Source organism: Euprymna scolopes, chromosome 25 (genome assembly GCF_053919585.1).
Source record: "Euprymna scolopes isolate OS-2025 chromosome 25, ASM5391958v1, whole genome shotgun sequence".
Lineage (NCBI taxonomy): Eukaryota > Metazoa > Mollusca > Cephalopoda > Sepiida > Sepiolidae > Euprymna > Euprymna scolopes.
In genome coordinates, this window is record NC_136506.1 from 87,054,873 (window position 1) to 87,078,983 (window position 24,111).

At 35.6% G+C, this 24,111-nt stretch overlaps 1 protein-coding gene and 1 long non-coding RNA gene across 4 annotated transcripts in view; one reads left to right on the forward strand and one right to left on the reverse strand.

The window, feature by feature from the left end:
• The window catches only part of LOC145247489 (ras-related protein Rab-5C-like), a 99,329-nt gene that overhangs the window by 9,402 nt on the left and 65,816 nt on the right, over window positions 1-24,111 (reverse strand). For 2 of the 3 annotated variants that reach the window (XM_080109300.1, XM_080109302.1), the window contains exons 2-3: window positions 10,152-10,357; window positions 5,152-5,303 (exon numbers count right to left, since the gene is read on the reverse strand). In XM_080109300.1, coding sequence (XP_079965426.1) covers window positions 5,152-5,303; window positions 10,152-10,317 — 318 coding nt within the window. In that variant the 5' untranslated portion in view covers window positions 10,318-10,357. Of the gene's footprint in view, window positions 1-5,151; window positions 5,304-10,151; window positions 10,358-19,913; window positions 20,164-24,111 lie in introns of those variants that run through there. The other variant, XM_080109301.1, reaches the window with a different exon arrangement.
• Window positions 15,988-24,111, forward strand: part of LOC145247491 (uncharacterized) — a 534,006-nt gene continuing 525,882 nt past the window's right edge. Inside the window, exon 1 of the long non-coding RNA XR_013863271.1 lies at window positions 15,988-16,126. This is a non-coding gene — a long non-coding RNA (uncharacterized LOC145247491). The remainder of the gene's footprint in view (window positions 16,127-24,111) is intronic.

Here is a 24,111-nt window from a genome sequence, read left to right on the forward strand (position 1 = left end):
TTTTTACCATATCCTTTTATATCTTTTCCTTGTCCTGCTTTCATAATCATTATGAATCTTTATAAACTTTTACTAACTTTTCGGAATTAAGTAAACATATTTCTGAATTTTTCAGAATTAAGTAAACATATTTCTTAATTTTTCAGAATTAAGTAAACGCGTTTCTGAACTTTTCCAAATTAAGTAAATGCGTTTCTGAACATTTCGGAATTAAGTAAACGCGTTTCTGAACATTTCAGACTTAAGTAAACGCGTTTCTGAACATTTCGGAATTAAGTAAACGTGTTTCTAAACTTTTCGGAATTAAGTAAACACGTTTCTAAACTTTTCAGATGAGGATTAATTTATATTATTTGAATTCTTCGGACTACTATTCTCACTTTCAGTGTTATTTTCACGACGCTTCGATCAATGTAACCTTTGACTTTCTTCAGGTACATCTTGTCAAAATTGCAAATCTTTCTGTCGAACTCAGAAATCTGCAAAAAGTTTCAAACAGAACCCTTTATTTAATACACAGGGGGAGCATTGACCTTTGCAGACTCTATCAAACTCCTCCACCAAATTTTGGGTCTAAACACTTGAAATTTTAGATGTAGGTTACCTGGACATGAGTTAGACTTTTAATATATATATATATATATATATATATATATATATATATATATATATATATATATTTATGCACATAAAGTTATGAACAGTACATAGGGCCTGAGCAAAGCCGGGCTGAACTGCTAGTATTTTAGAAGTGTATTTTAATTTCTGTTTGTTGTCACTTTTTCTTCTTTAATATGTTGAAACTAAAAAAAATATATATACTTCAAGAATTAATAACGGCACTGAACCTAGTATTATTCAAAGGTCTCTAGTTACTGGTAACTAGCTGACCGAAAAATGCTCATGACATGCTCATATATATTACTGCTTATGTAAGAACAAATAAAGAATATATCTTGCTCTACTTTGGTATTGAGCACTCTTGTATTAACTTCGTTACACTCCATTGGTTACTTAACCTCTGGAAAACAACAAAATCAAATCATATATATATATATATATATATATATATATATATATATATGAGAATGTGTGTGTGTGAGGACACTTCTCAACCTACATACTCAACAAGGTTTTAATCTACAGACTTGAAATTAAGTACATAGGAAATTCAGATATGTGAAAGACATTTTAATTCATTTCTACCTGGCAAAAATGGCTATTAAGGGTTCAAAATAAAAAAATATTGGTATGTGGGGGTCGTTGGGTTTTTATCTGTTTGTCAACTGTTTCAAGAATATGCATTTGCAACCGGAAAAAATAACAGCCTCTTTATGTTAAGAATAAGTAGGCATAGAAAACACTTTTCAGATTGTGTCAATTGTGTCAAGCTGGTGTAATGGTTATCGTACTTGACTCACTGTCTTTAGGTTTTGGCTGTTGATCTCAGGTCGAGTATTTTTGTTACGTAGGAGTGTTATTTCTTTTGAAGAGACGTGTGTATTGTTGTTGTTAGTAGAGTTTTTTAATAGGGAGTCTTAGAGGTTCATGTTGTGTGCAGATATATCGTGTATATATAAAGAGAGACAGTTCTGTATATATGAGGAGACATATTATGAGAAAGAGACAGTCTTATATATAAAGAGACAGGGTACAGGCTAATACAGGAGAGCCAAGCATGTAATTCAATAAGAGGAGATTCATGATATATTGATAGATAGACTGAGAGATAGTGCGTTTGGCATTTACGTTTGACAGTTCTGTGAATGGCAGTGTTTCTATAAACATTGACACATATATTTCTTACCTATTTTTGAGATGATTATTTTCACAAGTTCTTATAATATAAATGGACAATACTTACATGAAAAGGGGACAGCCCTTTTTATGTAACATTTTTTTTTTTTTTTTTTTTTTTTTACTTACAAGAAGTGAACTTGTTTAGAAAAAAAACATAATACTCGCATGCACGTTTCAGTTTCTTTCCATTTTTTTTTTACCTTATTTTTTTTTTAAAGGAATTTTATGTTACATTTAATATCTACGGCATTTGCAAAAAAAAAAAAAAAAAAAGTGGTAGTAGGCAGGCAGGCTTGAACTCGTAACGCGAAAGAGGAAAAGAATGTGAAAAAAAAGTGACATCTGTTCCATTGCCTCCATCACAAAACCGGAAGTGGGGAACGTCAAAATTAAGGCTAGTCAATTGAAAAGAAGGGATGATTTGTGAAAATATCGGCGAAAAAAGCAACCCCTCCTTGTAGAAAACTGCCCAGTTTAAGACAAGGGAATTAATGTTTTTTGCTAATTTTTCGATATTTGTCATCTGAAAGTTCAAGTTTTAAAACGATACCGGTTTCCTCACGTTCCGACGCATCTGTCAAAAGTTTTTAGCAGACATGCATACACACAAACGTTTGCCGTTTATATTATAAAATAGCAGGGATGCCCGGCATGGCCCGACATTGCCTGGGCGTTTTGAAGGTGTAAAAGAAAAAGAAAATGTTTTGGTAGGGAGGTAGGCTCGAACCCAAAGCCTTGAGATGAATAGTCTGATAACTTACCACAATGCTACGAGGGCAGGGAATTGAGAACAGTTGAAATTAAACATTTAAAAAAGCAGGTGGTTAAACGAACGTGAACGTGTGGTTTTCTAGGTCACACATCACGCCATAGAAGTAGAGAAAATGAAATCACAGCACGAATTTTGTAACATAGAAGTCGCTAAAATAAAAGATACAGACGACTTCCTTTCGTAAATTGGACATATTATAATCTAGGGAGTATAGAAAAAGTTCTAAGAAACAGTGAACCCCACCCCCACTGCCCCACCGAATGGCCTCCCCAAAAAAGCCTTTGGCAGACATACACAAAAAGTACACACACACACACACACACACTTTCGTTTTTATATTATAGATGAGAAATTTGCATTAATTAAAATATAATATTTATATGCATTTTATGACCGGGCAACGCCGCTATGTATATAAAGTAGAGACAGAGATAATTATCCATTTATTTTTACGACATGGATTCAAATTCAAAACTAACTTCAGGTTCATATAAATAAGATTTATTTCCACATACGTTTTTTTTTTTAATTTTGTATTTTTGTTATTGCTTGTCCAAGTGCGTGACAATGTGGACCTCCTTCAACAGGAATAAAGTCTGAAGTGATAAGAGTGGACAGGGTGGGGTAGGAATGGGGGTGGGTATTGAGAAAGTGTGTCGTGCAATATTTTTATTCATTTCATTTATTTGAAGTCATCTTGTCAGTTGTATTTACCCAGGGTTGCCCGGGCAAATAACTTAAAGAAAAAAAAAAAAAATCCAAAATATATTAAAAGTCATAACCTATTTTCGGATATACTTTCCATTACCTCTGTTAACACCTTCCGGAAACAGTGGATTTTTGCAGGTATAAACACGTTTATTAAACAAACTATATGTACATTAGTCTGTTTATTATACAAACATTATTTGTTACATATGTGCATACATGTTTCAGCGGAGTCCCAATTCAAGGATAACACTTCATCAGACCAAAAAAGAATTGGTTTGATGAAGGGTTATCCTTGAATTGGGACTCCGCTGAAACATGTATGCACATATGTAACCAATAATGTTTGTATAATATACAAACTATATACCAGCTCTGTCCTGCGTTGAGCACTCTTTCATAATCACGCAAGTTTTATTGGATTTACATCTAGAAAACTAATCGATACAACCATTTATATATGTATATATATATATATATACTAGCAAAAGTACCCGTTGTTGACTGGGTTCAAAAACAGCCTACAGAAAATGGACTCTGATTTATGAAAGTATGATAGGTTATGAAAAGGAAGGGTTGTAAAGAGATAGCTTCGAATTTGGGGGTATCAAAACCAAAGCAAAATATGATGAAAGTAAAAATAAAATAGATAAACCCCATAATTTATTATACCATACCTGTTCACATTGAAACACTTATCACAATATTCTGTGGGTCTATATTAAAAAAACCTTGTTAAACTTTATGACATATTTCCATTCTATGGAGGTCAGGCATGAACGAACACCCCATAATTTTATTATATCATATTTCTTCAAACTGAAACATAATTATCAAAGTATACTTACGCAGATAGATATGAAAAGTCTTTATTAAAGTTTGTGCCTCTTTCCATTCTATGGAGGCCAGGCACGAATGCAGACCCCACAATTTTATTATACCATCCCTATTTAAATTAAAACATACTTATCAAAGTACTCTTATCTATATCAAAAATACTTGTAAACGTTTTTTTTTTTTTTTTAATTTAAAAATTTTTTATTTCCATACTTTGTGGACCAAGCGCGAACGCAGACCCCACAATTTTAATGAACCACTGTTCTGCCAGATTAAACATACCCATTCTTGCGTCTCGATACATCTTCTATCATTATATGTAATCAGTTTTTTAAAATAGTCAACCATATAGGAGCCTATTCGTGACCAGACACACACAGACATTCAGCTTTATATATATATATATATATATATAAAATGAAATAAGTATTACAGTTAAGTTTACCAAAATAATCCAAGATGGCAGAACTTAAGTATATTATGAATATTGAGGAGTTAATATTTATAAAGTGATTTCAACGAGATGTAAAAGCTCGATAAAACCAAATAGGTAATAGAGCTTATAATAAGAACAAGTAGTTAATAAAACATGTTAAAAAACACTTTGAAAAAGAGTTAAAAACATATTTACTTCTAAGATCTATGACTTACTTGTAGTTTCATCAAATACTTTTGCAAGCAAAACCGATCCTGCATTTTGCTAAATCTTACCCTCTGATGAGAAGGAAAGTATGTCTTCGAAACTCCGCAGATTAAGGACTATCCACTTATTTTGTGCTTTCTTTTTTAAAATTAAATATGTTTTTAACTCTTTTTCAAAGTGTTTTATAACATGTTTTATTAACTACTTGTTCTTATATATATAGGGAAATATATCCTTTAATTTATACCAATTTATGAAGTTTGATATATTTACAGATAAAATGACAACATATATACACACACACACAGAGAAACACACACACTTATGGATAGGTACACACACATATATAGACTGGGTCCGTTATGTTGGACATAAATGAATCTGTACTTACATTTTTTGTTAAATCATATACCACAATAGCGGCCTGAGCACCTCTGTAGTACATTGGAGCCAGACTATGGTATCTCTCTTGGCCAGCTGTGTCCCAAATATCAAATTTAATCTGTCGGTCTTTCATAGTAATTGTTTGAGTGAGATAGGCCGCTGCAAGAAGAGTCAAAAGTTCAATTAAGTTTAGAAAGAAAAAATAATAATAATATGTGTGTATAATTTTCTTTTTTTTTTTTTTTTTTTTACAAAGGAATCACTACTTATCTAGGATCAGAGGCCACTCGAGGATAAAGGTTAAAGAATGTACAGTGGTCAAAAGGACAATATCATAGTAATCGTTAGAAGTGTAAATTTGGTAAATTGGATTACTTAAGAGGAACGGCTCATCAAGAACTTGTTTACATTAGACTTGATGATGGCCATATTGTAGTCACCTGGAAAGCAGGTAAATGGAAGAGAGTTCCACATGTGTACAGTTCTTAGAAAGAAACTTTGTTCATGGAATCTACGTTTAGGTTTAGGTACATATAAAGAAATTATTGATAGTGTTTACAGCCAAACGAGTGTTTCTCGTGAATGTTTGGCGAGTGGGGACGATAGATTGGAGCTCAGATGAGCACTTGCCATGAAAATAACGATAAAACAGAGACAAGCTCGCAACATCTCTTCTGTGAAAAAGAAGTTGCAGGGAAGAAAAAAGAGCATCCCCCACTAGACTACGAAATCTATTCTGAACTGTCAACACAAGACAAGGTCTTTCTAGCAGCTCCTGCCCAGATGTGACAGCAATACTCCATCCTTGGACGTACCTGGCTCTTATATTGGTAGAGAATTGCATCAGCAGGTAGATATCTACTGGATCAATAGAAGGATCCCATCATTTTTACAGCAACCTTGGCAACGGATTTGATGTACGTATTTCATTTTAGATCAGGAGTAAAGGTCAAGCCCAAAAGCTTGTCAAAACATGGAGCTTTCCCAAGACGAGAGCCATTCATTTCAATTGATGCCAGATGGGGTTCAGAACATTGATGATGCCAAGATAGAAGTTTGGTTTTAGATGCATTAAAAGTAACCAGCCACTTTTTTCCCCCCCATTGTACCACATGCTCAAGATCAGAGGAGAGAGAATCAGAGAGAACTTGGTTGTTTATGGCCTTTGATGTGCTGCCATAGATGGTAGTATCATCAGCAAAAATGTCTACGAAGGATCTAAGGATGTGATTTGGAAGATCATTAATGTAGATCAGGAAAAGAGATGGGCCCAGGATGGACCCCTGAGGGACTCCAGCATTAATACTATGAGCTCCTGATTTCTGCCCATCAACCACTACTCTTATGAACCTATCAGAGAGAAATGATTTAATAATTGAAAAGACATTTCCAGCTATACCATAGCTGGAGATCTTGTGAAGTAGACCTTTATGCTGTATCCTATCAAAGACCTTTGCTAGGTCAAGAGCAATTGCCCTAGAAAGGAAGCCTCCATTGAGAGTTTTGCTAATCCTATGAGAAATAATCGTAAACACATCTGCTGTAGATCTAGCAGAACGGAAACCATATTGCATGTTACTAAGAAGGTTATTTTTGCTGAGATGGTTGACTACTTCTCTATTTAACACAGATTCAAGTAACTTACTCATGATGCGCAGGAGACTTATAGGTCAGTATGGAGAGGGAGACGACCAATCACCTGAATTCTTAAATACAAGGCATACCGATGAGATTTTCCAAGGAGTTAAGAAGAAATTCTCTTTAAGATAACGCTTAAACAGCTTTGTAAGTATGGAAGCTAGTTCTGGTTGAAGTTTTTTCAGCACTATAATAGGAATGCCATCGGGACCAGTTGCTTTACTGTTTGCTATTTGCCAAAACTGGTGGGAACCAAGCCGCTGCTCAGCCACTTTGGACTTGACAGACTGAGCACCCCTTGCTTGCATTTTGTCTTCAACGATCGGGCAATTCCAACTTTTAAAAAAGGTATGATAGGTGAATTTATATATATTTTTTTTTACAAAGGAGTCACCACTTATCAAGGCCCGGGGGCCACTTGAGGATAAGGGGTAAAGAGTGTACACTAGTCAAAAGGACAATATCATAGTAATCATTAGTAGTGGAAATTTGGTAAATTGGATTACTTAAAGGAAACGGCTCATCAAGAACTTCTTCATGTTGGACTCGAAGACAACCATATTGTAGTCAGTTGGAAAGCAGGAAAACATAACAAGTTCCACAGGTGTGCAGTTCTAAGAAAAAAGCTTTGTTCATGGAATCTACATTTAGGTTTAGGCACAGATAAAGAGTGGGGGAAATTATCTACAAAGTTGCCATGTGTGAACTGATGTACCAACTACAAGTCTTTTTCTCTCTCAGATAGGGTACAAAAACGTTTCCTACCTAAAAGATCCCACTATGATACAATGAATATCCTCCCAAAGTGTTAGGAAGTAATTTAAAAAAAAAAATTAAAAAAAATAAGCTCATCATCAGCAGACGAAAGGGAAACATGCTAACAATCATCTGATTTATCTGAAATAATTGAAATAATGATGTTCAATAATTAATAATCAATAATCATCATGGACGTGACGGTGGCTAAGTTGTTAGCAACACTCACGGACAATCTGGGTGTGCAGAGTTCAAATTCAGTTAATTCGACAAACACGTTCACTTAGGGATGTTAGTACCTATTTACTATGCCTCCCCACGGGACAGAGTTAGACACCAGGGTCGTTTTTTAACGTGAAGAAAAGGTACAAAAATAAAAAATTGTCTCAGTCGTGAAGAACTGCTCCTCCACCGAAAGAGAACAAGAAATGAAAGTGCAGCATCTGAAGAACAGATACTACACTTTGTTGATTTATTTGCTTCCCCACTGAGCAAATTAGGCACAAGGCCGTTTTTTAATGTGGAGAGAGGGGGAGGGGGGGAGGAAAAGGGGGGGTCCAGCTCCCGAGAGGTGGGAAATGGGAGCTGGATTAGTAACTGGGGTCTGTAGGGTGATCCCTACATTGACCAAGGTCAGATATGTGGGGCTACCCCCACATATGGTCTTTGCTAGTCATAGCTAGTCATTGCTTGCAGCATCTGTCGGAACAGATGGTATTTATTTGCTCCCCCACCGAGCAAATTAGGCACAAGGCCGATTTTTAATGTGAGGAGTGAAGGGAGGGGGAAGGGAAAAAGGGGACCAGCTCCAGAGAGGTGGGAAATGGGAGCTGGTTAATGGTCAGGCATGTGGGGTTGCCCCCACATTTGGTCTTTGCTTGTCATAGCTAGTCATAGCTTGCAGTATCTGTCGGAACAGATGGTATTTATTTGCTCCCCCACCGAGCAAATTAGGCACAAGGCCAATTTTTAATGTGAGGAGTGAAGGGAGGGGGAAGGGAAAAAGGGGACCAGCTCCCGAGAGGTGGGAAATGGGAGCTGGTTAAAGGTCAGGCATGTGAGGTTGCCCCCACATCTAGGCTTTGCTAGTCATAGCTAGTCATTGCTTGCAGTATCTGTCGGAACAGATGGTATTTATTTGCTCCCCCACCGAGCAAATTAGGCACAAGGCCGATTTTTAATGTGAGGAGTGAAGGGAGGGGGAAGGAAAAAAGGGGACCAGCTCCCGAGAGGTGGGAAATGGGAGCTGGTTAAAGGTCAGGCATGTGGGGTTGCCCCCACATCTGGTCTTTGCTAGTCATAGCTAGTCATTGCTTGCAGTATCTGTCGGAACAGATGGTATTTATTTGCTCCCCCACCGAGCAAATTAGGCACAAGGCCAATTTTTAATGTGAGGAGTGAAGGGAGGGGGAAGGAAAAAAGGGGACCAGCTCCCGAGAGGTGGGAAATGGGAGCTGGTTAAAGGTCAGGCATGTGGGGTTGCCCCCACATCTGGTCTTTGCTAGTCATAGCTAGTCATAGCTTGCAGTATCTGTCGGAACAGATGGTATTTATTTGCTCCCCCACCGAGTAAATTAGGCACAAGGCCAATTTTTAATGTGAGGAGTGAAGGGAGGGGGAAGGAAAAAAGGGGACCAGCTCCCGAGAGGTGGGAAATGGGAGCTGGTTAAAGGTCAGGCATGTGGGGTTGCCCCCACATCTGGTCTTTGCTAGTCATAGCTAGTCATAGCTTGCAGTATCTGTCGGAACAGATACTACACTTTGATCTTGACCAAAAGGCCAAGATTTTTTAATAGTAGGGATGTTAGTAACCTTTAGAAGTACTCGATTGTGTTTTAGAAAAAATTCTAATTGGAAAGATATCAATAAATGAATGCCAACAATAATCATCTGATTTATTCAAAACTAGCGGGGGTATCCGACATGGCCCAGGTGTGTCGAATAGGGAAGCCCCCCCCCCAGTAGGCAGTCGGGGTGGCGAGAGGTTAAATAAATTTTTAAAAAAAAAGTAGTAGTAGGCAGGCAGGCTTGAACCCGTACCACGAAGAAGGAAACGAAGGTGAAAAAAATGCGATGTGTCCATGGCAAAACCGAAGTCGCGAACATCAAAATTAAGCATACGCAATCAAAAGTAGATGATGACTTGCAAAAATGTCAGCAGAAAAAGCGACTCTTCCTTGTAGAAAACTGGCGAGTTGAGGGTGAAGGAATTAATTTTTTTACCCAATTTTCCGATATTTGTCATCCAAAAGATCGAGCTTCAAAACGATGGTTTTGTCACGTTCCGACGTGTCTGTCGGAGGTTTTTGGCAGACACCCACACACATTTTTCCCTTTATAAAAGAAGATTAGTGAATGAATGCTTGTCAATGACAACAAACAACATCAGCTGAATATCAAATATGAGTACTAAAAGTTGCAAGCATTTAAAAAAAAAAAATTGTTATAAGTAAAAAAAAAAACCTGCAATACTGACCCCCCCCCCCCACAATTGTGGTTTCCATTGGTTTGCCGCAAAGAAGATGGGTTCCTTTTACTAGGTTAGAAAACGTCTATATCTCCACAAAATCACCAAAGTAGCAAAAAAAGAAAAAAAAAAACTGCGATACTGACCTCCTATTGTGGCTTCCGTTGGTTCAAATTCTCCTCTGACAAATCGAAGCACAAGGCTCGACTTTCCGACGCCCTGGTCACCAAGGAGTACAATTTTGACCAGTTGGGCTGGTTTGAGAGTTTTGGCTGCAGGCTGTGCATTTCCCTTTTTCTTAGTATTAACCATTCCTGCAAAATGATTCCTCTTTCACAAATTCCCAGCAATTCTGTAAGTAAAAGGTTCGATTAGATTTATTATTGGTAAGAGTGGATAGAAACTACATTTTCCTTACTAATGACGATTTAGTATCTGTCTGAAGCCATAACTATTCTGTGATACTATCAACTTCGATCAGAACAAAAGTTATTGGGGAATTGAAATGCTGTTGCATGCACCAGGGAATACCATGGGATGTTTGACACAAGATTTAAGAAAGCCCAGATTTTGGAAAAAAAAAGAATGCATATGTTTTTTTGTGATATGGTAGGAAAAAAACAAAGTGGACATTGGTGCCATGGAGTCTGGCTTGACATCTATGAAGATATCGGCAGTAGACCTCGTTTTTTATGTTAAGTGACAGACCACCTTGCAGGTGATAAGAATTAACTTCAAAGATGGGAAGATCTCTGGCATAGTTTGATAATAAAGTTTCTTTGGAGCAAAGAAGGAGAGAGGGAAAGAGAAAAAGAGGTTTGAGAGAGAGAGAAAGAAAAAGGAAAAAAGAATTAAAAGGAGATATGGATTAAGAGAAAGAAAGAAGAGAAATTCAAAAAAAGAGAGGGGAGAAAAGAGAGAATAGAAGGTAAAGGGTAATCTCCAAATGATAAAGGAGGAAATGCTAATCATAAATGGTCAGAATTAGGGTTCCATAAAAACCATTGTGTTTGGCAAATGAAAGAACGTGCCCGTTGATCACTGGACCAAACATATCAGTCTTTTAGGCTCCTGCCTAGAGCTGGAAAATCTCCAAAAGAGCTAAATTGAAATGCTCTTCCTCCTCTGTCTGAGAAACCATCTGAATTAATCTAAGTTAAAAAAAAAAAAAAAATCCTGCATCTTGAAACCATTAAGAATCCGAAGAAATTAACTCTTTCCTTTGCACAAAGTGTACCCTGAAATATCTTATGAATAATTATTCTCGTTTATAAGAAAATGATCTCTGAATTATTATTGAATTGTTTTGATTTGAAAACACAGTTATTTACAGCGCCGACACCACAATCAGCCCAGACTGCACTGTGAGAAACGATATACTAGCCATTCACGAAAGCACCTACAAGAAGACCTCAAGCCACAGATATCTGATGATGAATGGGCAGCCAGCGTGCTAAAGGTATTGCCATATGGACTTTGAGTCATGCACGTTTTGTGCTCTTTGAACATCAGAGCAGTAGTTTTAGTGACAAGTAGTTATGTTTTGAAAGGTCTATTACTAGACAAAGATAAAAGTGTTGCCATGAGGACTTAGTGTTAGCCACTGCATTTAGGGACTGGAGACGGACTTGTTACACTAATTGGTCCCATGAAACAGGATTGGACAAACAAACCACCCTACCAGGGTACAGGATAAGCTTAGTAGAAAGACAATGGAGAGGGAGTTGTTCATCAAGGAATACAAAAGGCAGCTGAAATAGGATTGTTAATCAAGGTGTGGCAGTAATGGGAGACAAAAAAAAAACGTACAATAAAAGTCAATATATTTAGAGTTAGTTTATGGATAGTTTTATGTGTGGTGGTGAGTCTTGCAAATGGCACAATCACGTTGACACACCGGTTCTCACCATATCACCGAAGTTAAGCAACATTGAGCCTGACCAGTAACAGATGGGTGACCATTTAGGAAGACGAGGCGTTGTGTGTACTGCGAGGTAAAATACCAGCTTGGGAAACTGGCATGGTCTATTCTTTTATCAAGGGTAGATGGGGTTCTCTTAAGCCGTGGTAGGCAACCCATCTAGTGATGGAGTCACAATAAAAAATAGCTTTGATACTACTTGATGCTTTGCCAGGGCTGAGCTACAGACAAAATTTGAATTACACTACAAACTCGTGTAGAGAGTTTAATCTTGGCTGCAGTCGCATGTTATGTATTTTACTTGCAACAGTTTATGACAATTTAAGGACAGTCTTGAGTTTGTGAGAGTTGAAGACAGTCGTAGGTTGGGGGAGAGTTGATGGCATGTTGTGGCTTGAACCAGTTGAGGAGAGTAGCCAGTTTGGGATAGTTGGTGGCTCGGAAGGTTCCTGAGAGCGATCAGAGAGATTGAGGTCAAAGTTGGATGAGAGTAAACCAGGCGAAGAAGATCACTAGGGACAGACGTGACTAGACAACTAGCAACAGACGTTTAGGATTCCCTTTTCTATGCTACACGATGGTAAGACATACACCCAGAGCTTAAATAATTTACATCTTGTGTTGCTTTAGCATAGTACAATCATGAAGATGATGGGAAGTGAGACTGACTGACGACTTGAATGTCCCAAGTTACATGCTGCGAACAAGGATAGAAATGGCGTAAATCTTCAACAACAACTATCTAAAATAACAAAGGTTTAGTTGGGTTCATTAATTGATTGATTAGAAAAAATGTTAGAATTCTAACTAGAAAGATATCTGGGAAACGAATGCCAACAATAATCATATGATTCATACAAATCATCATCATTAAATATGCATCAACTTTTATTCAAGTGAAACACTGTAACATAACGAGAATTGTTTAGTAAGCTGGCTTTTGTTGTTAAGCAACTGCTGTATCCTGAAGTTCCATTCTAGCAGGTCGCCTGTGACAAATCGATGAGAAAAGGATGACACGTTCTATCATGGGTTGATCAACTTTGGAACTAGTTTGAATAGTTTCTTTGATTTTGAGTCTGCACCGTTGCATTCTAACTTTCAAACAATTATATGTGTCTTTTTTTTTTCTTATCAGTTTGTTTAAAGCAGGGGATGGGGCATCCTAAAATGTTCTCCTACATCCTGTGAACAAGGATAGAAACGTCCTAACTCTGCAACAGCAATGATCTAAAATAACAAAGGTTTAGTTTTATGGGTTCCTTGGTTAAGTTATTTGTATTTGGCTACATCTGACTGAAACTAAATATTGAATAAAGGAAAGGGTTACCATCTATAAATATAAAAGCGAAAGTGTGTGTGTGTGTGTGTGTGTGTGTGTGTGTGTGTGTGTGTGTGTGTGTGTGTGTGTGTGCATGTTCGCTTTTTGTGTATGTCCGCAAAAGGCTTTTTTCGCCGAGCTTCTCGGTCGGCTCACTTCTTAAAACTTTTTATATGCTGTCTAAATGATAATATCTATGAGTTACGGACAGGGGTCGAATGTGTATTTAATTTGCCTGACTTTTACTATTTTTTCCAGATTTTTAGATCACCGCATGTTTCTTTCGCTTTTCAGTATAAAAAAGCGAAACTGGATTTGAATTGGCAGTTCCCTGACCCACAGTCAGGTGGTCTCCAGAAAGCGGTGTAAACGTTTGGTCAATGTCAGCTTTTCACCGTCATATCAGACAATTGCTTTCATCTGGACACTCCCCTAATAAACGGGAGAACTGGTTTTTCTCAAAGTTGGGTAAAAACAAACAAACCTGATTTTGACCTCATTAAAAACTGTCCCGCAGAAAATATTAACTGCGACTTCTATTTGATCTCATTAAGTCATTAAGTGCGGGCACTTGTCAATTCTCTTTCTACTTAAATAAATTCAAACGTTTTTCAGTAACTCTTTCTTGCTGACCAAGCGGTAAATGTGTCATGTTTTTTTCACATTTTATTTTCCAACTTCGCCTCAGGGCTTCAGGTTCGATCCTACCTACCCAAACTTTTTTTTACACCCACCCCCCCGCGTGTTTCTTTTTGATTTAAGAGCACACACACCTCGAAACACCCGGGCAACGTTGGGTACTCCGGCTAGTCTATAATATAAATTTCACCTGTTTAAATGTATGCATGTATGTATGTTTGTATGTCTGCCTAAAACTTTCGACAGAGGCGACGGATTTTCATGAGATCAGTATCATTTTAAAGCTCGACCCTTTGGACGACAAATATCGAAAAATTGTCTTAAAACATTAGTTCCTTCATCCTCAACTGGACATTTTTCTACAGGGAGGGGGGTCGCTTTTTTCGCCGATATTTTCTAAAGTCATCCCTTTTTTTTTTTTTTTTTTTTTTTTTACATTGGGGTCACCACTTATCAAGGCCCAGGAGCCACTCAGGGATAAGGGTCATTGTGTGTACAGTAATCACTGGGATAGTATCGTAGTAATAGTTAGTATTGGGGATTAGATAATGTGTCATTACTTAAGGGAGCGGTTCATCAGGAATTTTTTTTTTACATAGGCATCACCACATTATCAAGGCCAAGAGGCCACTCAAGGATAAGGGTTAAAGAGTGTACAGTAGAAATTGGACAATATAGTAATCATTAGTAATGAAAATTTGGTAAATTTGATAACTTATATGGAACGGCTCATCAAGAACTTATTTACATTAGACTTGAACACAACCATATTGTAGTCAGCCGGAGAGCAGGAAAATGGAAGACAATTCCACAGGCGTGCAGTTCTAAAAAAGAAGCTTTGTTCATGGAATCTACGTTTAGGTTTAGGCACAGATAAAGAGTGGGGGGAATTATTGATAGTGTTTACAGCTAGACAAGTGTTTCTTGTGAAAGTTTGGCGAGGGGGGACCATAGATTGAAGCTCAGTCGAACACTTTCCATGAAAATAACGATACATCAGAGACAAACTCGCAACATCTCTTCTGTGAGATAGAGATTGCAAGGAAGAGAAAAGAACATCTCCTACGAGGCTACGAAGTCTATTTTGAACTCTATCAAGGCAGGACAAGTCCTTTCTAGCAGCTCCTGCCCAGATGTAGCAACAGTATTCCATCCTTGGACGTACCTGGCTCTTATATAGATAGAGAATAGTATCAGCAGTGAGATATCTACTGGATTGATAGAAAGATCCCACCATTTTTCCAGCAGCCTTGGCAACAGATTTGATGTAAGTGTTCCATTTAAGATCAGGAGTAATGGTCAAGCCCAGAAGCTTGTCAAAACTTGAGGCCTCCTGAAGACGAGAGCCATTCATTTCAATTGATGCAAGATGTGGATCAGAATGTTGATGATGCAAAGAGAGAAGCTTGGTATTAGATGCATTAAAAGTAACCAGCCACTCCTTTCCCCATTGTACTACGTGCTCAAGATCAGAGGAGAGAGAATTGGAGAGAACTTGGTCGTTTACTGTCTTAGATGTGCTACCATAAATGGTAGTGTCGTCAGCATAAATGTCTACAAATGATGTAAGGATGTGATTTGGAAGATCATTAATGTAGATCAGGAAAAGAGTTGGGCCAAGGATGGACCCCTGAGGGACTCCTTTTCGATTGACTAGCTTTAATTTAAATCTATGTCACTTCCAGTTTCCTGCAGTTATATAGAATCTCATGCAAACAATTCTTAGTCATGATTTACTTCTTAGGGGACCTGACTTACACAAGATGCTCTTGGAGAGTTGAGTCGCCCTTGAATACTGTTCTGTCATATGGGTGACATATTCTTTGAAGTTTTTTTTTTGCGACAAGTCCTTCATGTATGATCTACAAACTAAAAATACAAGATGGGGTGATGTCTCCTTAAATAGTCAATTTCTACCCAATTCCTATTACCGTTATTCACATGTGCTGATCACTAGGTGTATCAGAATTTTTGTAGCAATTTTTGACACCTCTAACATGAAACTGCAAATAAAATAATTAAAATTAGGGCTTGAATTACATTTTTCGAGTAGTTATAAGCTTGGAAAGACAGGGGGTCGAATAATTCACGCCTCCCAATTTTGAAATGTCTATTAAAAAGTAAATAATTAATTTACTCACCAAAGTGTTATATATCACAAATTGAAGAGAAAAGGTCAATAAATAATATATTCAAATTTAAAACAAAAAAAAAAGTAGTGTTTTTTTAGAAATTTACCTGTAAAGTCCGAAGTTTAAAACCTTTTTTTTTTTAAAAAAAACCCACGTTGTTTGTTTTTTTTGTTTTAAATGGAACCTTGGTCCTTGCTCCTTTAATTGAAAAAAAATTAGGGCTTGAATTACATTTTTCGAGGAGTTATAAGCTTGGAAAGACGGGGTGGAATTATTCACTATTTTTCACGAAATTTCTGACACACCTAGCTGATCACTGTACACCGATTCACCCTTATCCTCAAGTAGCTTTAGGGTCTTAATAAGTGGTGACTCCCTTGTAAAAAAAAAAAAAAAAAAAAAAAATGTGCATGCGTCCCTCCCTGTTCATACTTAGTGGAAACCTGCAAGTTATTAATATTTGTCATAAATTATATCATAACTAGTATTATTGGGATCATTCAGACTTCTGTTCTCATCTTGAGCGTTATTTTCACGTTTCGGCCAATGTAACCTCCGACCTTCTTCAGGTGTATCTTCACAACGGGTGTATTAGTGAATGGTGGAAAGAATTTTTTTGTCTCCTAACTAATCATTAGTATTCAGAATATATTATGAACTAGAAAAAACCTTGTCATATTTATTTTCGTATTAATTCGGATCTACACTGAGATAAGATTAGTTCGAATAATACAACTTATCAATACCCATCTCAAACGTTACTTATAAAACATAATTGCATATCTTTGTGGTTCTCGTGCTTATGAGACTTGCATATATGTTATTATTAATCGATTATTAATTGAAATAAAAAAAAATGTGATCATCCAAAATCCAACGCGATCTCTTAAAATCTTATTTAAAAATAGAAAATAACACGAATAATTTAAATAATAATAATAATAATAATAGTATAAATAATACTTATAGTATAAATAATAATAAAAATCTATAATATAATAATAATATAATAATAGTCTCAATACTAATAACAATAAGAATGATAGTATAAATAATAATACTAATAAATACTATAAATAATAACAATATAGATAATAGTATAAATAAAAATAGTATTAGTGATAACAATATCAATAATAATAGTAAAATAATACACGTAACAAGAACAGTAATAATATATATAATAATATCAATAATAATATAAATAATGCTATAAATAATAATGTAGATAATAGTATAAATAATACGAATAGTATAAATGATAAAATAAAAAATAATAGTAAAATAATATAAACAATAACAACAACAATAATAATAATAATGTAAAAAAAAAAAAAAAAGTAAAAAGTATTTCGGGCAATGCCAGATAGAGCTAGTTATAAACGAATCCCGTCGCTTAAAAAAAATAAAAAAATAAAAAAAAAAAAAATAAAAAAAAAAAAAAACAAATCTCACAGAATTATTCAATTTACCCATTTTTCATAATGTTAAAATTGTTTAATAGCGGTAAAGAAGATTGAGGTTCAATCCTTATCAGGGTAATAACAAAAAGAAGAAAAAAAAAAATCACCAAATCTCACACTCTTTATCTATGCCTAAATCAAAACGTAGATTCCATGAACAAGGCTTCTTTCTTAGAACTGCACGCCTGTGGAACTCTGTTCCGTCTGCCTGCTTCCCTCCTGACTACAACTTGGAAGTCTTCAAGTCCAACGTAAGCAAATTCCTGATGAAACGCCCCCTTAAGTAGACACTTTAAATATCCACACTAACGTACTGTACTTACAATAACCCTTATCCCTGAGTGGCTTCCGGGCCTTGATAAGTGGTGACCACCTTGTAACAAAAAAAAAAAATGGTACATGATGCCTTCTTCACTCAACATTATAAAGACGAGAGGATAAAGTGTGGGTAGAATAATTGGTGAAAATGAGCAGCGCCATCCCCTACATTTCATAATGGCTAATGGAAAAAACAAAACCTTCAGGTCGTCCCTGACTACAGTCGATCCATTCATTTATTTTATTTTTAACTAGCAAGCCACTCGGCGTTGAAGAGCTATGGTTTTGATGTCAGTTCTAGCTGATGACATCCAACATCATATTGTTTTTAACTTTTTAAATCACTACTATATATTGGATACAATATAAAAATCAATAGAGTATTGCCTCTATAATAATAAATACGAAATCTGCATGAATTCAAATACCATATTTAAGCATATTTTACAACCAGAACATGCCAGGGGGGGGGGAAGCACTGCTAGATATTGGGTATAATATAATAATCAAGAGAGTATTGACTCTTACAATACGAAATCTGCATAAATCAAAGTATATTTTATGACCAGGCAACACTGGGTGGTTTGCTAGTATATATATATATATATATATATATATATATATATATATATATATACACTAGCATTTCAGCCCGGCGTTGCCCGGGTGTTTGAATGTGTATGTTGAGCAGAAAAAAAAAAAAAAGTGGTAGTAGGAAGGCAGGCTCGAACCCGTACCGCAAAGGAGGAAAAGAACGGGGTAAAACCTAACGTTTATGCTGTTACGACCACCGCCAAACCAGAAGCAACATTTTTTAAAATTAAGGCTAGACAATCTAAAGGAGAGGATAACTTTAAAAAATATCGGCGAAAAAAGTGACCCCCTCCCCCTGTAGGAAAGTGCCTAGTTGAAGGGGAAGATATTTGTCGTATGAAAGATAAAACTTTAAAACGATACTGATCTTGGTAAAATCCGTCGCCTCTATTGAAAGTTTAGGGAAGACATGCAAACATACATACATACATACATACATTTATATATTAGTAACTAAAAATTTTCGACCCAAACTGATGAAAAAGCTTTCCCTATCTCTGAATACCCTTTATGTAAAATTTCAAATATTTAGACCAGAAATTGTCTGAGTAATTTGGAAGAGACCGCAGTCAATTTTTTAAAAACTTTGACCCCTATTATGACCCCTTAAAATTTATAGTTTTGGGCTCAAATCAAGTTATTTAGTTAGATCCATGTCCAAGGAACCTATATCTAAAATTTCAAGGGCATAGACCCAAAATTGCCGGAGGAGTTTGGTAGAGTTCTCAAAGGTCAAATCGTTGAACTTTGACCCCTTAATCGCCAAATTTCTGGCCAAAAACCGATCACATCGATTTTCCCAAATTTCAGTAACCTGTATATCAAATTTCGAGTCTGTAGACTAAAAATTGACAGAGTTATTGCGTAGGGAAATGTACACAGACACACACACACTTTCACTCACACACACACACACACACATATATATATATTTCAGAATAAAGTAATGCAATAAATCTATGGGTATGGAAATCCAGTGATTATTGGTCGTACCAAATATCATTGGCTGTAATATTTTATAAAGACAATCCCAGCTAAATAAAAATTGCTCAACATACCAGATAGAGCAAATAAATCAAAAGTTAGTAATTTAAATTTTATGACGTGAAATGGTTAAATTTCAAATCTAGAAATTTTTATTATATGCAAGATAAATACATTTCAATTAGTATATCTTCTAATACTACTTGAAATGTATTCTTTGTCTTGCATATAATAAAATTTTCTAGATTTGAAATTTAACCATTTCACGTCATAAAATTTAAATTACTAACTTTTGGTGTGTGTGTGTATATATATATATATATATATATATATATATATATATATATATATATATATATATATATATATATATATATATATAAGAATAGTCAGTCAATTTCAGATAAAAATAATTAAGCATATTAGCTCCTTACATAAAGTGACTTCATGTATTGTCTCAAGCGATTTCCATTAAAAAAAAAAAAAAAGACAGAAAACAAAATAAACAAAAAAATCGAGAGAAAAAAATGTCAAACCTGAGAGACGCTTGGAAGATAAGAACAGACTTTTCCAATGGTAATGATTCCAGTTACAGTTGCCATCAAGAAAAAAAATAAAAAGGTCTGTATATTGCACACCCGCCTCGTCCACTCTTGTTCGGGTCAATAACAGTCTCAGGTGTTACAACAATACAGAGAAACGTCGTTGTGTAATTTTAGATTATAAAAACACCTTGTTAATAGACACGAAATTATGCAAACACGCCAATCAACAAAAGACGAATTCATTATGAAATGGCGCAGTAAATATAAGTATCTTCAAGTCTATTCAAGTTTTGATTGTTAATTAAAATTAGGAAAGCTCAAAGCCGTTTTGTTTTGTTTTCTCCACCTTAATGAATTATTGTTAATGAGCTTTGCCTACCTTGGCTGTGAATAATTATATATAAGTCGTCCCCCTCCGCCTCTTTGGATTGAGTACTGTTCTAAATGATTTCACCGGCTGCTTGCTCAGCATAACGCAGGGGTCTCCAAGCTACGACCCACAGGCCATATCCGACCTGTCAAAGTCTTTAATCCGGCCTGCGGAGCTCTTATGAAAAGCATAAAAATATTCCGGAAAAAATTTTTTGAATAGAAATTTTGTTCAGAAAATGATTAAAAGAATAAAGTTTTTGGTAAAACCAGTTCCGCTCAAAGACAAAACTATAATAAGCCAAACACTATAAAGTACATCAAGGTTATTTTTTTTTTTTTTTGTATTATTTCCGTCGGCGTAGCTCAAAAAAAAAAAAAAAACGTTCAAAAACTTTGGAGATAGTCTTTAGAAATTGCTTTTTTTTTTATGGAAATCGCTCAAGACAAGGCATGAAGTCACTTGATGTAAGGAGCTAATATGCTTAATTATTTTTATCTGAAATTGACTGACTCTTCTCCTTTATATATATATATATATATATATATATATATATTACAGTATCGGCCATAATATAAGGAACGGAAAAAAAAATTACAATTATTCATGTATATTTAAAAAATTAGGGCATGGATTTTTCTGAAATACTCAGAATAAACAAATAGAACCAATGTGTATAAACTAGTACCAAAAAAAAAAAAAAAAAAAAAAAAAAAAAATTAAATTACGATTCAATATTGAGAAATATTTTAGTTTTAAATTATATCTGTGGATTTATCCTGGCCAAAAGTTAAGGAACGAAATAAAACTTTGTTTTTTTTAATGCAAATGTTTTAAAAAATAAATTCATTCAATATTTAGTGAACATCCCTTTATTCTTTATGACCTCACTGCATCTTCGACCACAAGACTGGATTAGTTTCTTGCAAAATTCAGGATTTATCTTTTCCCACCCTTCCTTCAATAAATCCCACAAATGATTTTGATTTTGGGGATTCCTCGTCTGTACTCTTTCTCCAATCATTTTCCAAACATTTTCTATCGGATTCAGATCCGGACTGTGCGCTGGCCAGTCCATTACCCTTATTTCTTCTTCCTCGAGGTAACTTATCACTTTTTTTAGCTTTATGGCAAGGGGCGTTATCTTGCATAAAAATGCTTGGCTGATTAGGTGAAAGGCGTAAGCTCTCAATGACATGTTGTTGAAGAAGCTGCTTATAAGTCTCCGCATTAACCCTACCATAGATTCGAACTAGAGACCCAACTCCTTCCGAGAATATCATACCCCACACCATTACACTTCCCCCTCCGAATTTAAGTGTCTTTTTAACACATTTGGAGGATAATCGTTCACCTGCTTTATGCTGTACATGCTTCTTTCCATCAGATCCAAACAAATTGAACTGAAGCGAACCTTAGCCCATTGTTCATCGGTCCAGACGACATGCTCATGGGCAAACTTCAAACGGCTATTTTTGTTCTTCTTGGAGATCAAGGGTTTAGATACTGGCACCCTGGCATGCAATCCGGCAGCTGCTAACCGTCGAGAAACAGTTTTTCTAGATATATTTTTCCCAGTCTGTTCATTAAAATCACGAGAAATTGATGCTGTGGATTTGATTCAGTCACTAAGAGCCTGCCTTACCATAATACTATCTTCTCTTTTAGACGTTTTAGGGGGTCTGCCGGTTTTAGGGGATGCTTCTAATGTATTTTTATTCTTATATCGAGCTATCACACGATGAACAACACTTTTTGATCTTCGAACGATATTAGAAATTGTTGAAATTGATTTCTTTTCTTTGTAATTGTCTAAAATTAATTGTTTTTCTTGGAGAAACAGAGTTTTGCGAGTCGGTGACGCCATTTTTCTTTGTTGTGCTTATCAGCAGTTCCAATATTAAAAACTAGCTATTTTTATGTAAAGTTTAGTCTCTTAAAAATAAATTTTCTATTTCGTTCCTTAACTTTTGGCCAGGATGAATCGACAGATATAATTTAAAACTAAAATATTTCTCAATATTGAATCGTAATTTTTTTTTTTTTTTTTTGGTACTAGTTTATGCACATTGGTTCTATTTGTTTATTCTGAGTATTTCAGAAAAATCCATGCACTAATTTTTTAAATATACATGAATAATTGTAATTTTTTTTCCGTTCCTTATATTATGGCCGATACTGTGTGTATATATATATATATATATATATATAAAAATTTAGTAATTTAGAAATTGCTTTCTTTTTTTTTAATATTGTTAAAACATCATTTTAAAACTCAATTGAGTCAACACCTCAAGTTTCATGAGATTCTCAAATAATTTTATGGATCCTTCACGTTTTTGTGAACCCTTTCTATCCAATGAAATGGTAAATCTGGTCATTGCACCACTAAAAAGTACTCCTTTTTTCTCCGAACGACATCCAACAAGTGATGTCACCAGATTTGTCCACTCTGGGTTTCATTTGGTCACTGGGACTAAGCTGTTTCTTTAACGAGGGTTCTGATTGATGAGAGGATCTGGCCGGACAGGTTACTATTCTCTCCACATTGCTTTTAATAAAGTGTATGATACGTTCAGCCCTGGTCTCTCAAGTCGGTATCACTGGAAAGTAGAGGTCATTTCAAGTCAAAAGAAAAAAAAAAGAATAACAAGTCAATAACTGGGCTTATTGTATTTAAATAAAAACAAAAAAAAACAGGATAATTATTCACTGAAAGTTACAAAATTCTGATCATTTATAAGTTTTTGACCAAAGACGCAAATGCTTGGGGACTGGCAGAGTCTATTAGAAAAATTGGTGTGGACAACCCTAAATCTGGGGGCTTGTCTTTTCACAGTGTGGATTCAGTAGCTTGGAATCGAATGGGATTTAAGTTAAGGGTTGGGTTTCTTTTTTCTGAATGGTGTGGGTCCACGGGCGGTCAGGCAGAGTGTGTCCTCAAGGCTATTTTTGCCTTTTCTTATATTGAGAATTAGGTGGGCTTGACCCCGCCTCTTGATCCACAGAATTTTATTTCATAATTCTCAGTAAACCAATCTGGCACAGTTTTTTTAAAATTTTTAATTCTCAAGCTTTGAAAATTTTTTAAGTTTTTTCTTCTTCCTCAAATCTATATCTTTGACCGCCACTCTCAACAGGAAGGCCCAATTGCTTTCACGCTCCATTAGGTTTTTACCTTTCACCATCACTCACGTAGGAGGGTCCCTCCTCCTCTTGAGCTTCATTTGCATAATCAACGGTTTTCCCAAATGCCATTTCATATAAGTAAAAAATTAATTAAATCGGTCAGCTTTTGGGATAACTGAGTTTTTTTCTCTCTAAAGCCTGAACAACAATTAAATAAATAGACATTAAGGATATGAGGACAATAGTCCGTTCAATAAGCAGTTAGATAACACACTGTTAATTAAGAATGAGAACAAAATACGCAACAATGGCTTCATATCCAACATTATTTCCAAATAAGGTAATTCAACCCCATGGTAAATAGTAAGGTATTATGTTTACTAGTATTCATTCAGGAGATTTGGATTTGCAGGGCACCCCTGGTACATACACAAGAAATCAAGGTTATGGGGGTCAGCATATGTACTCGTATGTCATTTCAACTAACTCTTTCCCATTGGCTTTTCTACGAACCTAACTACCCAAATTTTGTTCTGCTGATAAACTATTTCCTTTTTCTGTTATAGTTTTTGTCCTTTTTTTTTTTTAATCACTTCCTAACACTTTCGGGGGGAGGGGGGCGAGCTATAGTATCACAGCACATCATTTATTTATTAATAAATTACGCATTAACAAGGCCAAGTGTCACAA